The 18,096-nt window shown below is 41.7% G+C and overlaps 1 protein-coding gene across 1 annotated transcript; it reads left to right on the top strand.

The window, feature by feature from the left end:
* Positions 1–10,344: 10,344 nt before the first annotated feature.
* LOC147421095 (uncharacterized) lies at positions 10,345–14,465 on the top strand. Its single transcript, XM_086504244.1, has 3 exons — positions 10,345–11,797; positions 12,415–12,832; positions 13,986–14,465. Exons 1-3 carry the CDS (start codon positions 10,945–10,947, stop codon positions 14,131–14,133), a joined length of 1,419 nt encoding a protein of 472 aa, XP_086360370.1. The 5' UTR covers positions 10,345–10,944; the 3' UTR covers positions 14,134–14,465.
* The last annotated feature ends 3,631 nt before the right edge of the window (positions 14,466–18,096 follow it).

The raw sequence follows: 18,096 nt of genomic DNA, 5'->3' as shown, positions 1-18,096 counted from the left end.
CAGGCCCTTGGGTGAAAAAGGCTTGGGAAGAGCATTAGAAGTAGCTCGAAGAGGAGGTTGCTCGGCTAACATCCAAAAAAGCTAATGGGTTGGCCTTCGAAGAAGATCACATACGTTGGCAGGAAGCTAAAGTCAACCTGGACGAGCAGCAGCTCAAAGAGGTCAGGAGGGCGAGATTGATACCCAAGGAGACTTTCCTCCAGCCAGAGGCCGCTAATCAACACACTTTTTCACGGCCTTGAAAATCAAGAAAAACTGAGGCTCTGTCCACTCGCTCACATATGAGAATGGGAATACTACGCAAGACCCATATGAAATGGCTAGGATGATGCTTGATCATTTAAGCCAAATCATTGGCCAACCAGAGACTCGATCTCAATAAGTGGATGAAGCCAAAGCGACCTTGCTCGAGAGTGTCAAAAGGCATTAGGAAGAGGATGGGGTGTAGGAGGGCCTCTTTATTTGCCATGAGCTAATGGAGATGATTCACACTTTGACGATAGGTGTACGCCATGTGTGCAAGAATGGTGGTGTGTAAGAGATGTGTAAGAGTGGTCAAAGGATGCACTTTTCCGCCCAAAAAGGAGGTGGAAAATTTTATGATTTTTGGCCTTCCATAACTCCCACATATGATCTCCGATTTGACCGGAGATCATAGATATGCAATCTATGCAGAGCTCTTTCCATAGATATGCTACATGATATGGGTTTACCCGCTAGATTTTAAATTTTGATTTTGGGGGGGAACTTTGAATTTAAATAAACTAGCCGTTTTGCCTGTTTGAATTCAAAAACTGTCCTTTGATTACTTTCTTAATATCGGGCCTCGCCTTTGTCGATTATACAAACTCTGGGTGCAGGCAACCAATCTAAGCTATTATTCAATGATAGAATTATGGGCTCCTTCGAAGCCAGACAAGCTATTAAGCAAGGATGCTCCTTGGCACCTCTATTTTTTGCCATTGGATCGCATCCTCTAATAATGATTCTCAAAGCTGCTGCTACGAGGGGGGAAATTCAAGGTCTAACTTTGCCCGGCAACGACCAGCTCTTGGCCAAGATGGTCGCAGACGACTCCCTCCTCTTTTTGAAATCTTTCCCTCACGTTCTCAGGAAGGCGCTTGAGATTGTGCAAATGTTTGTTGTGGCTTTGGGGTTGAAGTGTAGTATTGAGAAGTCCAGAATGATCTCCCTTATGGAAAATGACTCGTTTGACCCATTAGTCTGGACAAGGGAGATTGTGTTTGGAGGAAGGATTTTTCAACATTTGGGTGCCCCCTAGGGGTGGATGTTACACACAAGCAAAGATTCTAGTGGGTAGTGGAAAAGATCTAGAGAAAAATGAGAAGGTGGGAGTATGTGTTGCTTCCCTTCTCAAATCGAATCAAAATTATCAATTCTTTTATGCTTCCTTACATTGCCTTCACCAGCCCGCTTCTCAAAATAGCCAAAAGTAACTGGAACAAGTTTTTGAAACCTGTTAAAAGATTCTTATGGAGGAACAACACTAAAGCCTCACTGCCATGATAATGGGCAAAGTGGGACGTCAAAGCTCGACCAGTGTTACAAGGAGGCCTTGGGATTCTCAACCCATCCGTACATGCACAGGCCGTATGTGCCAAATTTGTGGTCTCATTAGCCAAGGATATGATAGACCGGTCTTGGGCTATCATGGCCAAGGATATGATAGACAAGTCAAACATTTGCTCTAAAGGGGGCCAATGGAAAGGGATCAAGGTGCACGACAAATTATTAACCCCAAGTTGGTCTAACTTGAGACTGGGTGGCATCACGGGAGAACTAGTACGAAAGTGCAATAGATAAGCTTGGGTACTGGAATGGGGTGAATTAACCAAATACTTCTAGAAATCCATCTCACGCTAGTCCCCGTGGCTGTGTAAAACTATTGGTGTAATCTTGAACTCTTATTGGAGACAAATTGCAAGGAGGGTGAGCAATAAAGGACTCCAACGGCTAATAAAATTTTGGGATGGTAACAACAAGGGTTGGACGATGGCACTGAGAAGCTTCTTATCATTAGAGTTTTCGAAATGTTGGGTAATATTCTCATGCCGGTATGGGATTCTTCTTTCGAGTGGAAAGCTTGGAAATGGCCCAAGGATTGCCTTTTTCTCAAACCTCAAACCAAGGGCATTTACCAAGCATTAGTATACGAGACGGATTGGTTCGGCCCCTTGAACAAAAAGTGGAAGTTGCAATGGTCGAAAGCTCAATGGCTCGAAGTCACGAAGATCATGTGGAATCCAAAGTGGTCGCAATTCATGAAGGTTTTCAAATGGATGCAAAGAACGTGGAAGATAGGATTCTTTAAGAAGGATCTATGCCTTGGTGGGAAACATTTTTGAAATCCTCCACCTCTTCCTAGAGAGGACAATGGACAATTGGTACGTTATGATTCTCCCCTCGTGGGCCTCTCATTTGGATGTTGACCATTGGACCCCCATGTGGTTGCAAACGGAGGCCTATGAAAGACCATGGCTCCCTTGGAGATCTTGGTGCCTCATCGAATATTGGTTTGGTTTGGATTTAGCTCCATCTGGATGTGGCTTCGTCCTCCATGATGGAGATTTGTGCAACCGTTGACTCCTTTTTGGTGAATGGCGCTTGGGTGACTGGTGATGGAGCGTTCATGTATGAGACCCGGGGAAACTGCCTTGGGTGATCCTCCTCCCTACCACCCTTTATATAGCTGTTGGGCTCCTAGCCCTAGCCTGCTTTAGGATCCCCAATCCATATGTGCAGTAGTCCAGGCCCTTCACCTAGGTCCATGACCCCCTAGGTTGCCCTTGGCCTTACATTACTCCCCCCTTGATAAGTGTTTTCATCCTCAAAAACAAAAGTGGGAAATTTCTTCTTAAGAACACTAATGTTTTTCCAATTGGCACCTTCTTCAAATCGGTCTTTCCACTTGCACATGATGACGAGTACGTAAATCATGATATCTAAGATTCAACAACCACAAGGTGTTGGTCAATGACATTGTCGTCCCCATGCAAGCGTTTACGTAAACGAATTACATGAAATAGCAGATGAAACCGAAAGTGAGCAATTAACGAGAGTTTGTAGGCTCTATCACCAACTCGCTTGAGTATCTTGAAAGGCCCACAATATCTTACAGATAATTTAGGTGTTGGCCCATTCTGTAGACTGCTTTGGCACACGCAAAAATACCTGTTTCCCTTCCATGAAGTTAACTTGCCGATGTTTCTCATCAGCATACTTCTTATACGGATTGTGTGCTTGTCGAACATTTTGACGAGCTAGTTTTCAACATGTCCATGTGGTCTTGAAGAAAATCGTTGACGTGTTGAAGCTTTTTAGTCGCCAACCCCATCATAAGCGGTAACCTAGGTTGAAAACCGTACATGAGCATGAAGGGACTAAAAGTAGTCGTCACATACTTAGCACCATCATAAGAAAACTCAAGAAAAGGGAGATAATCTTCCCAATATGACTACTTCTTGTTAGTGTATTCTCGTAGCATATCCTTAGCACTTGATTGACCCTTTCAATTTGATCATCCATTTCAGGATGATCTATTGTACTTAGGTGAGTGGGTACACAACCGTTTAAACATAGCCCTCCAAAAATGACTGTTAAACTTGGGATCACGATCACTCACAATGTTACTTGGCAACCCATACAATCTGTACAGATTGTCCACAAACAACTTAGCTAATGCTAGAGTCTTAATTGTTGACTTGGTTGGAATAAACTTGCAAAGTCTAATCAAATGATCTACAACGACCCATACCGAGTCATGACGTCAAACAGTGGTTAGTAAACCCACAATGAAATCCATAGAGACACTTTCCCATTTACCATGGGGAATCTCTAATGGATGCAAGAGACCTCCTGGCTTGGATTAATACGGGTTGATAACCATTTTTACTTCAAAAATTTGTGTTTGATCAAACAATATGGATTAAAAACCCTAAACACTTCAAAAAATTGTGTTGGACCGTAAGACACGAGTTTACATTTTGCACGTTAACATTTAAAAAAAAGAGGTTACAATAGAAGACATGCGCATCCTTTTTGCAGTTACGAGGTGAAGAACACAACTATATCGATATTTTGAATCCTTAACCAAATTAGTATTACGAAGGTAGAAAAATCATAAAAAATTGGTGCAATTTTAACAAATGTGAATATAATTACTCACATCCAAAAAAGATTTTGCAACGATATCAAGACAACACTTAAGATTTGTAATGTATCTATTGTCCACCTCAATTAACAAAGTAATTGTCAAAGTTTTAAGTTTTAAACTCACGAACATCTCGTAATTTTAGCTCATTTAATAATATTTACAGTGTATAATTTCTTGAAAAAAAATATTGCTATGAAAAATTTAATGAAAGTGTGTATGTAAATTTTCTAGTTGTGTCGATATAAAGTATTTGTAAACAAATAGGTAAACACTACAACACGAATTTTAGTTAAAAATTACTGTTTGTGAAGGTGCTATTCATTGGGGTAGTTACTATTGAGGTTGTACAAAAGTGATATGTTATTTTATGAGTACTTTGGATAATATTTTATAAGTTGGCAAAGCATTTCTTAATAAGTTTATTAGATTTCATGTATCATGTTAATAAAGAAACCATGATTGATAAAGAATTCAATTGATAGTTGTTACATGATTAATTCTTTTGATTTTTTATTATAAAATGGGTTATGATTAGATATGACATATCTTGACAAGAGCACTCAAGAATAGCAATTACAGACATTATGAAAATTTGTATATGAAATAATCTTCACAGCCGCGCTATCGACCAAGTATTTTCTATACTTAGTACTTAAACAAACATTATATATACATGCATATACAGATTATATGGCATTTATATAGCTACATTAACGACCTAAACGCCACATTTATGCAAAAACAAATGCTTCTATCAAATGACACTTTATAGCCGCGTTACTGACCAACTGATGCTCGAATCTAAAGAGTAATAATAGTTTGCATACAAATATCATATGGCCACTTTACCAACCGATGCACATATGTTTCTTTTGCAAGGGGAAGGGAAGGTGACTCACCATAAGGATACCAATATCATTGTGTTACCAACATAGTATCCCAGTGGTGAGCCAATACTTACCACAAGGACATCATATTCCCCGTGTAACTGAGGTGATGCCCCTGTGGTAAGCACTATTCCGTAGGATAGCTTATGCACACACCCACATTGTGTGGTAAGGCACCTTATTTTTATTGTACAATACAACATAAGTCACGCTACCACACAACGTAGACACAACACAAACACTCGAGTCGTGTGGTTAGGTACTCTGCTACTGTCCCACACTGCCACGCAAAGTACACTCCCTTCATGACCCCCCCTCTCGTCTCTCTCTCTCTCTCTCTCTCTCTCTCTCTCTCTCTCTCTCTCTCTCTCTCTCTCTCTCACACACACACACACAAAATAACACCCCGCGGGTCGGGACGGACCCACCTATATATTAAGTTACGGGCCCGGTGAGCTTTTTTGTTTTCTTGACTGGTCCGCCAATCTTTAGATTTTTCCCGACGAGCACACCAAGAAAATAAAAAAGCCCGGCGGGCTTTTTGTGGGTTACCAGGTCACCCTTGACGGACTTGTTTTTTATTATGTTAATTATGATTATGTGAATATGGTAATATCTCTTTGTAATCACAAGAAATTTTACATGATTATGTAAATATTAAATCCCTGGGATCGGAGCTCGGCTGCCACATGGATGTCTTTATACCTCGATGTGTGTTACCTCCACATTGGAGGAACGAGAGGAGGACTCAAGAGGCAACAACTACACTATGTGCAATGCTCTCTCTTTTCCTTGGACAACATATTTTCCCTTGGGACAATCCATTTTGTCGTGCCCACTCCTTAAACATGTGAAACAAAATTTTTCTTTTTTAGCCTTCTCAAATTCTTTAGGGGATAGAAATGCAGCTACTATAAACTTTCTTTTATTGTGCCCATGTTGTGTGCATGCATTTGCATATGTAGTGGCAGGCACATGAGTATTATGCAGTGTTTTCTCATCATGATCGTCGTGTATATACGCTTGCACTATAGCCTTCTCAAGCGTCTTGGGATCCTCTGGTGTCAGCCCACGGATAAACCAACCCACTTGTACCCCTCAAGCTTGAGAATGACATCACGATAGTGCGAGATATACTCCAACAATGTTTTTAGATGATGCATCGAACACTTATCCCCAGCACACCAATTTTTGTCTGCTTCATTGTGGGCATAAATTCTTTTATAAACACTGCTTCAAAGGTTGCCCAAGTCTATGGTACAATGCCCTTCTCCTTGAGAGACATCCACCATTTGTAGGCCTTGCCTTCTAACATTAGACTTATTTGCAATGGCTTGACTGCATCCGAAGTGCGTCTAAGATTGTGAATCCCATCCCATTTACTGAGGATAATATTCACCATATCTTTGTTGCGTTCTCTCTCCTCTCCCCTAAAAATTGATGGTTTTGTATTCTTCAAAAAAGCATTCACCTCTTTTTGGGTAAGAGAAAGCAAAGAATCTGGATTGGGACCTTGCCCCTAATTGGAGCCTTGCTCTTGCAGAGCCCTTGGCTTGCTGTTGCATATATTCCACTACTAAATCTAATAATTTAGCGATATTTTTATTTAAGCCTGCAAAATTATTCTCTATCACAGACATGCGTGTTTATGATGCACGAAACTCTTGTATGTCAAGCAACTCATAGCCATCATCCGACCCTGGTGCCGCACGAGTACCCTCCGTGAGAGTATCCGATCGTGGGGCACCATCATGTGGATTTGGTGCAGGATGCTCAAAATCAAACGTATGATTCATTTTAATGTCTGAATCCATGGCGATGTGGTGCTCTGCTAGCAAGAGAAAAGAAGTATCTTTGAAAAATGTCGCCGATTGAGATTAGATTGGAACCATCACAAGCAGAGAGAAAATTTCTTCCAAAAGTCTTCTACAAGAGCTTGTCAGAGAAATTGCACGACATCCCAAAAAATCTCCCGAATCTGCCATACATACAATAATTATACCGCCTTGTCGATCGCTATTAAGGAGAGGGAGGAGGTCCCGATATGCCTTGCCCTGCTCTCAAGATTCAAAGGGGAGGTTGCTTGTGGCACATGCATGCACCCTTAAGTAAATTTGGGTGGCTCAATACCCAAATTGGGTGCTTCAATATGAAAAGAAGCTCTCTGAAGCTATGGCGACGGGTTGTAGAAAGCACTGGAGAGAGAGACAGAGAGAGAGAGAGAGAGAGAGAGAGAGAGGGATTCCACCACATTCTCTAGCTTGGGTCACAACATTGATGAAAAAGGCTCCTTGTTTCCGGCGCGAATGAGCAGAGAGTGAGATATCTCACATTGATGCAAGTCCAACTCTCACCCCTCCCTTCTCCTAGGGTTGCTCCCCACACCCAACTCCTCGACCCCGACCTCCTGCTTAGCAATCTTGCTTGCGGTTTTGCATGAGCATACATATCTTGCAACTTGAGAGACCACACCCTTTTTTCTCTAAAGTTCCTAAGCTTTGATACCAATATGAGACCCATGGAGACTGCCTTGGGTGATCCTCCTGCCTATTGCCCTTTATATAAATGTTGGGTTTCCTAGCCTGCTTTAGTATCCTCTATCCACATGTGCAGTACATGCCCTCAGTGGCCTAGGTCCGTGACCCCTTGGGTTGCTCTTGGCCTTACATCACGCTCCTTCTATCGGCGTTGCACGTCAAGGTATGCTAGGTTCCTACTACTCTGTTATGTTGGCATCTATACTTTGTTGGGTCACCATCTAGCTGTTTGAGAGGGGTTTAACTCAGTGGCAATGGACTTGCCGCATGTGGCAACCATGTGTGTCTTATTTGTACTATCGAGGGTGAATCGTTGTAAAGATAGTGTGTGTCATTTGTAAGATTATGGTTTACCTTTACCTTAGGTGATGAGGGTTCATAGCAGGTGTTGAGGGTCCGCAGGTCGCGGCCACATAACCTCTACAATATTTGGTGGTCATACATTGAAACAAAATGAGAGAGAGCTTTTTGGGCCGATCAAAAACATGGATGGCCCTTCCCTAGCTTTTGCTACTTTTTGAATGTAATTTGCAGACTCGATAGACCACTTTGTCATACTAGCAAGCTAATTTGTATTGGTTGATGATTTTTTGTTGTCAGATTTGTGAGGAGATGTGCTGCTAGCTCTTGTGTGTGGGGTGCTTGCTAACACCATCATTGAAGACCACTTCAGACGGCACTCAGAGTTGGGGCAATATAAATAAGTGAGAAAAGTCACATTGTCTACATTGGCACAGTGAACTCTAGCATCCTATGTCCAACTTCAACTAGTTCACACCTTTGTCTTGAGATGCGAAGAAAAACATGCAGCACATGAGCAACAAATTAGAATTGATCACGTGGTCTTCTTGAGGGAAATGTTGCAACGGAAGGTAGGAGATCAAACGTCTCTCCCTATCTGGCGTTGAAAGAGTGTGTAGACTTGATTTCGTTCCAGAAAGGAGAGGTCGCCCGTGTCCCTCGCAAGTCTCAAAATTGTTTTTCTTTTTTTAGATCAAATGGCCGAATGCCACCTCAATAGATCACCCCTTCACCATTTGATGTTTCGGGGGTCTCAACCCCCTCACCTATATCTTAGACTAGCATGGGAGGGGATGTGATTTACTGTGGGATGATTGAGCACCGAAGATCTCGAGCAAAGTAAACTCAGAAAAATGTAAACTTGGGTACCCCAGTTTATTTCGCCCCCCTTGCCCCTCCCCCCATCTCGGGGGATTGAATACACAACCCAGAGATGGCCTTAACCACATCGCCCGCACACATCGCTTCTAAAATGTAGATGTCTTCCAACGGGGGGAAGTAAACTTAGGTATCGGAGTTTACTTTTGTACTCGAGCTATTTTTGCGACAAGATTTACGAGACACGATTAATGTCAGAGCACTAAATTGATTGCATCTCCCATGCTCGTGAGAGATATAGCTGATTGTTGGTAAAACTTGGTAACACTATGAGAAAGTGGATAATAAACTGATGGGAAAATTACCAAAATACCCTTCTAATTTGTGGAAATTCCCAAAATACCCTTGTATCTATTTTGGTAGGATTGTTCAATATTTTCTTATCTTTATTCCTTCTTGACAATTGAGGTCCGTTTTTGAGAGCTTAGCATGTAATTTGTCTCAGCTACACATTTTTTAAAGGAAAATTACCGAAATATCCCTCTAATTTGTGAAAATTCCCAAAATACCATTCAAATTCTCCAAAATTTCCAAAATACCCCTAGTTGTAATATAAAATTTATTCGAAGACAAATTCTTTTGTGGCTTTTCATAAGAACAGTGATCGATTGTCTATCAATACAAGATGGTAAAAGTAGAATTTGAGTTGATTATGTATGCTTTGGAGATAAATTGCTTCTCTATTTTTAGACCTAATTGCCTTATTTTACGAGGTAATTTGTGAGAAATTACATGCTCAGCACTCAAATATGGATCTTAATTGTCAAAAAGGAATGAAGATTAGAAAATCTTGAACAATCTAACAAAAATAGATAAAGGGGTATTTTGGGAATTTTCACAAATTAGAGGGGTATTTTGATAATTTTCCCATTTTTTTTAGCTTTGGAGAAATTTAATCTCACGACCAAGGGTAATTTGGGAATTTTGGAAAATTTGAAGGGCATTTTGGGAATTTATGACAAAATATTGTGGGATTTTTTGAGATTTGAGGGGTATTTTGGGAATTTCCACAAATTAGGGTATTTTAGTAATTTTCCTTTTTTTAATCTTTTGGAGAAATTTAATCTCACGACCAGGGGTATTTTGGGAATTTTGGAAAACTGAAGGGCATTTATGACAAAATATTGAGGTATTTTGGGAATTTTTGAAATTTGAGGGGTATTTTGAGAATTTCCACAAATTAGAGGGGTATTTTGATAGTTTTTCCTTTTTCTATCTTTGGAGAAATTTAATCTCACGATCAGGGGTATTTCGGGAATTTTGGAAAATTTGAAGGGCATTTTGGGAATTTATGACAAAACATTAAGGACATTTTGAGAATTTTTGAAATTTGAGGGGTATTTTGGAAATTTCCACAAATTAGAGGTGCATTTTGGTAATTTTCGGTAAATTGATTGGGGCTTTGATTCCATCTCCCATGCGCTGATGTGTGGTAAAACTTAAAGTGGATAAAAACTTAAAGTGGATAAAGACTAGGCAGAAAAGTGGAACAAAAAGATCTTCTAATTGTCATGTGTGTATTTGGCTGGGTATGAGATAATTCCTTAAAAGGGCCAACTTTGGGATCGCAGAAAACAGGGGGGCCTGTGTGTGTGTGCGCGCGCGTGTGCAGGAGAGGCTAGACTCTAGAGCCACGGAGAGAGCGAGAGAGGGCAGCACAGCGGTTTGTGTCTGCAACGCAGGCGCGCAGAGAGAGAGAGAGAGAGAGAGAGAGAGAGAGAGAGGGCATCGCGGTTTGTGTATGTAAAGAAGGGTGTGTGTGTGTGTGTGTTTTAGAGAGAGAGAGAGAGAGAGAGAGAGAGAGAGAGAGAGAGTTTGTGTGTAAATCAGGGAGCGTCCCTCTACTTGGGCGGAGACAATTTTCTGTGCAGCGGAGTTTCTTCCACAGGGCTTATTACAGGAGTGGTGCTTACCAATTTGTCGACACAACGCCTTGACTGAGCTTGACCGATGCGGCAGTTCGGCTCTGCAAAGTACTTGCATTTCAAGGTGTCCCTGCTTATTATACCGGCACGGGGGCACCCTTCTGCAAGGCAAAATCTAGTAGCAGAGTAGTACATTAACAGATATTTCTGTCTCTGCCTTGCAAGTTTTCTGAAGAGTAATCAAGGTTGCTTGGCTCAGAGGGTTTTCTGAAGAGAACTTCTTGTCTTGGGTTGGGCGGTATATGGCTCATCAGCGCAGGAGTGGTGCACACAAGGAGAAAAACAGCCGGAAAGTGCTAAACTTTGTCAGAATTTTTGTGTATAGAGGCTCCTTTGAGCAGGCATCCTCAAGCATTTCAGCCACAAAGCTCGACTCCATGAAGCCACCACCCTCTCCATCTGACCCTCCTTTGCATTCCGGTTTCACCAGGGCTTTTGCACATAACCAGGTTTCGTGGGTACATAAAACTTGGGTATCTGTTTGCAATGCACTTCCGAAACATGACGCTATTTCTCAGGACAAGCTCGTGGAACCCAGTGGAGGCCCTCTCAAAGAAAGTCCTTCAGATGATAAGTGCTTGCATCAGAATAGTCTTGAGGCATTACCTTCGCTAGGGAAGCACATCATGCTGAACATGTCAGAGAAATCTCTTGCCAGAGGGCGTGCATTGCTTCATGATGGTGAGTGCAGTTGCGGCTCCAAAACAGACGATGATGGATTGGTACCAGCATTTGTCGGCGTCTTTTTTCAAACTCATCCGAAGGAGAGGTGCCATATAGCGCATATACTGGCAGATGGTGGGTGGGCACGAAGAAGTCTTCATAACTTTGCTTTTGCTCGATTGCGGGGAGAGCCCGGAATGATTTGTTCAAGCTCCTCTCAACCTCTAGTGGATATTGATGGAGCCAGCAGTCAAGGAAAGCTTGACAAGGCATCCGCTCCTATGCTTCTTGCTTCATCGCCTAAGCTCTTGTTGAGATCATTTAGGCAACAGATACTACAAGCTGTCCCGCATCAGCAGGAGCAACAGAATATTCCTGACAAGGAAGCACTCAATTCTGTACAGGACTTTTTCATGTACACTGAATCGGAAGGTAAGTGTCATTATTTGGGATGTTCATTTCTCTTTGTTTGTCTGGTTACTGATGTGTCGTTGATAGTCAAGTTCATTAGCAGGCGTGAATTCAGTCCTTATCGAGGAAGCATTGAGACGTCCTACATGATACTTACATAGGCAGTGTATGCTTATACATCATGTAAATGAAGAAAGGCAAGGCATTGTGATGTAGGCGTGGAAGCCTCTCCTAAAAGCTCTCCATCGAGGAGATATGAAGGGTCTTGACCTGTTCACACTTGGCCAGACACTGGCCAAGCTTGACCCAATCTTGTGTTGTGCCAGGCTATACACCCATATGGCCGTCCACATCCCGCTAGCATTCCATGTGGCCATCTGGCCCATCTTTTGGACTCCACCTTCAAGCGGTATGTACATGCACATGCCATGTGTGCTCCATTGTCCCATAACTGTAGGTGACGTGTGAGCATTATTCAGATATAGAAACTCGATCGGAATTTGCAAGGAACTTGATGGAGTGTGCATGGTTTTCTTAGATTACCAAGAGGGATGGATGGACAGTATAGAATTTTAAACAATTTTAGTTGCATTCTTGTATGTTGATGTCTCTTAATAACGCGATCAAATTTTTTTCAGGGAGAAAAGTGTTTGAAGAGTTAGATAGAGACTCCGATGGAAAGCTGACATTAGAGGATTTGACAGTGGCTATGAAGAAGATGAAGTTGCCAGAGGCTTATGCGAAAGACTTTATGCAAAGCGGACGTCCACTATGGCGTGCAAAGCATTATGGCTGGTCAGATTTTTCTTCATTGCTGCAGGAAAAAGAGCCTGTGATTGTGGAATTATTTAACTCGCTCGGTGTAAGCAACTCCGGCACAGTCAAAAGCTCACATGTGAAAAACTCGCTAGTAAAAGCGGGTCTTTCAGCAACAGAAGCTGATGTGTGTGCCATGATGAAGTTCCTAGCACAGGATGTGAATGGCGGTCTCAAATATGGACAATTTCGGAGATTCATGTTGTTGCTACCGACTGAGCACCTCACTCAAGATCCATGGTATGCTTCTCTTTATGTTTAATTTTGCATCTAGAAATTTAAATGGACATAAAATTTTCAACAAATGTTTTGCTTTTTTGTTAATTGCATTTAAAATCAAAACGCCATAATTTTTAACAAATGTTTCTCTTTTTGCTTAATTGCATCTAAAGTTTATATATACGTACAAATAAAGTATATGTGTGTGTGTGTGTGTGTGTGTGTGTGTGTGTGTGTGCATACAAAATATATATCATGTTAAAACATGCCTTAGAGGAGAAAGGAGAAAGCATAGTAATAGAGTATATATATCTATATGTGTGTGTGTGTGTGTGTGTGTGTGTGTGTGTGTGTGTGTGTGTGTGCGCACGCGTGTAAACATACATAGTATATATCATGTTAAAACATGCCTTAGAGGAGAAAGGAGAAAGCATAGTAATATGGGACGAGTCCTGAACAGCTGGGAATGGGAATGTGGATGGGGCTCAACGGGGAATCTTGTTTCTACAAGAGGGGTTTGAAACAAGGGCATGATGCTGGGACCAGGGGAACGGGAGGACAGTGGTATTGAAGCCCAAAAATGGGCGTCCCATGTTACATGGGAGAAGGGGTAAGATGGGAGAAAGGCATACAATCTTTTTTTTATTTTGGTGCCCTTGTTGGCCTACATAAGACATTAGTAAACCATAAAATTCTTGTGAGCAATTGTGGACCATTGGATAAAGCTTGGTGATTAGTGCCACATGGCAAGCTAATGGTGGCAAACCTTCTGTGGTGGGCCTACAGAAGGCCTTGGTAAAGCATTGGAATTGAGGGAGAAATTGTGGACCGTTAGATAAAGCTTGTGGATCAGTGCCAAATCAAGTTAATGAAGCAAACTTTTTCCACCTTATTTCTTGTATGAGAGGCATCAGCATGTGTAGACCACTATGAGAGAGTTGACAACTTTCTCCTATTTCTATGAAGAGGGGCATTGAGTAATGACTCTTATCTCTTCCTCTTATGTAGGCCATTGTGACTTTTCACCTTGTTTAGCTAGTGAATGCGCCCTTCTTCAAAGGGCACATTGACTTCCTTCACATTTTGTCTATGCGAGTCTTTCGCTTGTTAACATTCAAATGTATGACGTGTGTAGCAATTTTTCTATCTAATTTTTCTTTCTTAAATTGAGCAGGAGTGTTTGGCTAAAAGCTGCCACAACTCATGGAGTGGAATCATTTGGCGAGGATTTTCAGCGCCCTATCCTCAACTTTGTCTCTTTGCTATCTAGAAATCTCACGCAGCATTTTGATTGGGTGGCGAAAGAGCGCGCTTACGAGTAGACGTACAGTGTGCATCACGAGTTGTGTGCAAGAGTGGTCATTGATTGGATTTTTTGGCTGACTATATATACATTTAGTGCTTATCTGCAAACCTAAGGGCTATGGAGGAGCATTTAATCCATTTGAACCTATCTATTGGTATATTGTTTTTATTGTAAATATTTTCTGTAGCTCCTTGTGAAGGTTAAGAAAAGTTGTAATCTCATACGGTATGGCATTCAAACCATCCTCGTGAGCCTCATAGTCCCAAGCTCCCTCTTTCAAATGAAAGAGTGGACATCGTTGTATGGTGAATTTTTGGAAATATTCAAGGTTTTTTTTAATTTCGACTTGAGATTATTTAATTGGAGGAGGGTGGATCTTGCTAAATATCTCATGGCATTTGTCTTGCTTTTTTAGTTTGTTGGGAGATGTTTGTGGGAATTGAATTTGCAACCATACTTTCTTGAGATACAAGTTGATTGGCTCTCTCTCTCTCTCTCTCTCTCTCTCTCTCTCTCTCTCTGCGCGCCTGTTATATTTTGATTTTTGTTCAGTCTCACTATGGTTGTAATTTCATAGGTCATTTTGACCTTTAAAAGATGTTGATATAATGCTCTCTCTCTCTCTCTCTCTCTCTCTCAAGTTATTTGGTCATTTTTCTTAAAATGAGTAGTGAGTCATAGTGTTTGATTGATAAATTTTGATGGTATTACTTATTTTGCTAAACCATCTATCATAAAAACTAATATCTAATTCTCCTATATGATTTTCTCATGTTAAACTGATCATTAAATATGGGGAAGTTCCAAGGGAGAAAAAGTTAGAATATTGGTTAGGTTGGTAGACCGGTCACAATAGGGATCCAAAGGAGGGAAAATAGGGATCCAAAGCGGGGGCCATCTGCAAAGAGCAATGTGCATCAATGGGCTTCAAAGACCGCAAGGTTTAACCCATTAAGACTTCCAAAATGCCAAGGTTCTAAAATTCAAAGGTAATGTCCAACGGCCAAAGTGTTGGAGAATTGGATGGTCATGGGGAAGACTAAAAACTCTTCCCACATCCCTATCTAAGAGGGGGCGAGCCATATTAGTAGGGGATGAGAGAGAAACACACACACACACTCTTCCAAGCTCCCCTTTACACAAAGGGCATAGTGTACACATTCAGCTTCCTAGCCTAGTTGTCCCCAAGGTGCACTCAAATCCTATTGGATGGCCATAGAGGTGGACCAATGAGAATTAGGCTAGAGTAAATTTAGTTTCATTTATTTAAAAACACTTGATAAAGAACCAATAGAAATTAAGCTCTCTAGAAGACTATTGGACAATCTCCCAAGGGATCTAACGAGCATTCAACAGCTCAATGGCTTGTCTGATTCCTATTGGCCAAAAGACTAAGAGGTCCATTGAGAGTTTAATTGCATTATTTAAATCCCTAAGCTCTCACAAAAGGGGAAAGGGGGACACTGTCACAAGGCTATCACTTACGCTTCTTAATTGTCATTGGCTAAGCTTTGTAGGGGCCAATAGGATGCCAGCATGAGCAAATAGCAAGAGGGGTCGACCAACAGAGAGAGGGGGCTGGTTTTTGCAAGGAATTATCACACACACACTTACACAATCTCATGTGTGAAGTAAAGAAGACTATCTCCTTCTCAAGCTTTAATGGAAAGCTCATCATCTACTCCAAGCTTGTGAGAAGGGAGGCCTACACCAACAACTCTTGGCTTTGTGATGCAAATCCAACCAATTGCCAAGCTCCAATGCATTCTCATCTCCTCTACCATGCTAACTACTAAGCTATGCTAAGCTATTAAGAGTGATTCTGTAAGGAGACATACTTCTTTCTCGTAAGAATACTCCTTCCTCTCGATCTACTCTCATACTCCGCTAGCTTTCACCATCTTCGAAGGTGTGTGAGGTCTTGGGTCTAAGACCGTGAGGGAATTGCTGTTGTGTTTTCAAGTGTAAGCTTGGTGCTTGAAGCTTCCATCTTCATTGCACTAGCAAGTTATTGAAGGAACACAAAGTATTGTATTGTAAAATGTCTCCCTTGATGGGGAAACCTATAATACAAAGCCTTTTGGAGGGGGGACCAGCTCCATGTAAATCCGGTCCTCAACTGTTGTAAATAGCTTAATTTCTCTCTCTTTTTGAAGTATTGTACATGCCTATCTAACTAGGTGTTATGCTTTTGTTGCTCTCTCCTCCATCCAACCACACTTGCTATGCTCATTAGGAATCTAGTCTAATGAAATACTCACTATGTCTATGTTATTTTCCGCTACACACAAGTTTCATTACTCACTATGTCTATGTTATTTTCCGCTACACACAAGTTACTATACCATTAAATGTTACATTGGTATCAGAGCACAAGGTTTCTCTTTTCTTGCTCAAGAAGAGAGGTCCTCAAGCTAACTATAAATGGTTGGTATTATTAATTGAGTAAGTAGAATAGGGATTTTTCAGCCTTGCAGTGCACCTGCTTCATGCAGATAACGGGGCATCATCGTCGAGAGCTATGGTCTTAATAGTGGAGTCCTACGGGGCTTGCCTACGGCTCAACCACTATTAAGCTATTAAAAGTTTGAAAGCAGCCGGTACTGTTTTGGTGGTGAAAGACCCTCTCTTCTATTCCTTGCAATTAATGATAGTCGAGCCATGGGTACAGGAGCTTGAGTGCTTTTTTAAAGGGGTTAAGAGGAGTAGCAACTAGGGCTTGAAGTGCCAAATTAGGCTTAAAAATTTTACACCTAAAAGTTGTTAGAATCGTTGACAATAGTGAAGAGAGTGAAATTAATGTTGATAGCTTTGATTTTGCTAATGAACACGCTACTAACGATGCCCCTATGCTTGTTAATTACCTTGTTACTAGGCTCCAACAAGCCATGGGCAATCCATCCCTCCAAAGTGAAGTGCAACGGTAGCTACGTGCTCATGGGATTCTCCAAACTCCCCACCAAGAAGAGAGAGTACCTAGGAATCCTCCTTGTGAGACTTCCAAAGGAGGCCTCTCTCCGATAAGGGAAGAAGAAGAGGATCCGTACGAAGGGATAAAAAATCTACTACTTTTGACGACGCATCTCCTTCCCAAAGGAGAACTCAAGTTTCAATGGTAGAGCTCCCAGCGAAAGAATGAGAAAGAAGTGAGTCTCCTGCCACCTCGGCGGAGATGGCTCCACGAAGACGGCGGGAAAAACCCTCTCCAACACTCCCTAAACGGAGAAGACCATCGCACACTTCTCTACACCATAATTCAAAAAGGGACGACAACAAACAAGAGAAGAAAAAAGCAAGAAAGAGGTCACCCTCTTCTTCATCCTCTTCCTCTTATGAAGAAAGTGATGGTGCAGACAAGGAGGAACAAGGGAAGAAAAAGGCGAGAAAAAGGTCACCCTCTTCTCCATCCTCCTCAAATTCTTCCTCTTCTAAAGAAAGTGGTGGCAGCTTTTGAACCACCTAAAAGAAGAGGCCATAGGAAATCCTATGCCGCGTGGAAGAGGTCGTCCAAGCTCAAAAAGTTCAAAGAGGGAGGAAAGAATATCTCTTTCCTTACCTACGATGGCACCTTTGGTACTACGGCCTTCATCCAGCAATTCGATGTGGCATTTGGAATGAGGGCTTCACGGAGTCCTCTAAGCTACGCCATGTAGCTATGTATTTTCAAAAGTCCGCCAGGCAATGGTGGTCTGGCCTATGGGAAAACGGTGAAGCTCGACAAACATGGAAAGATTTAAGAGCTTCCATCTGAAGGAGTACGAGCGGAAGTGCGACGCGAGAGAGAGTGCGAGAAGAAGAGCACGACGATATGGTGAACTCGCTCTACTATAATGTGTAGAGCATAGTGAGTTCTTATTAGGTTTTAACAAAAGAATATGTGTACATACCTAACGGCCCGCCCACTTACCTGGGCGACCACATTGGGCTTTATACCCCAACAACCTCCCACTTAAAGTCCAATGTGGTACTTTAAGTGTGA

This window comes from Adiantum capillus-veneris, chromosome 28 (genome assembly GCF_014529385.1).
Source record: "Adiantum capillus-veneris isolate H3 chromosome 28, ASM1452938v2, whole genome shotgun sequence".
NCBI lineage: Eukaryota > Viridiplantae > Streptophyta > Polypodiopsida > Polypodiales > Pteridaceae > Adiantum > Adiantum capillus-veneris.
Note: the sequence above shows the minus strand (reverse complement) of the source record. Positions and strands in the feature narration are given on the sequence as shown.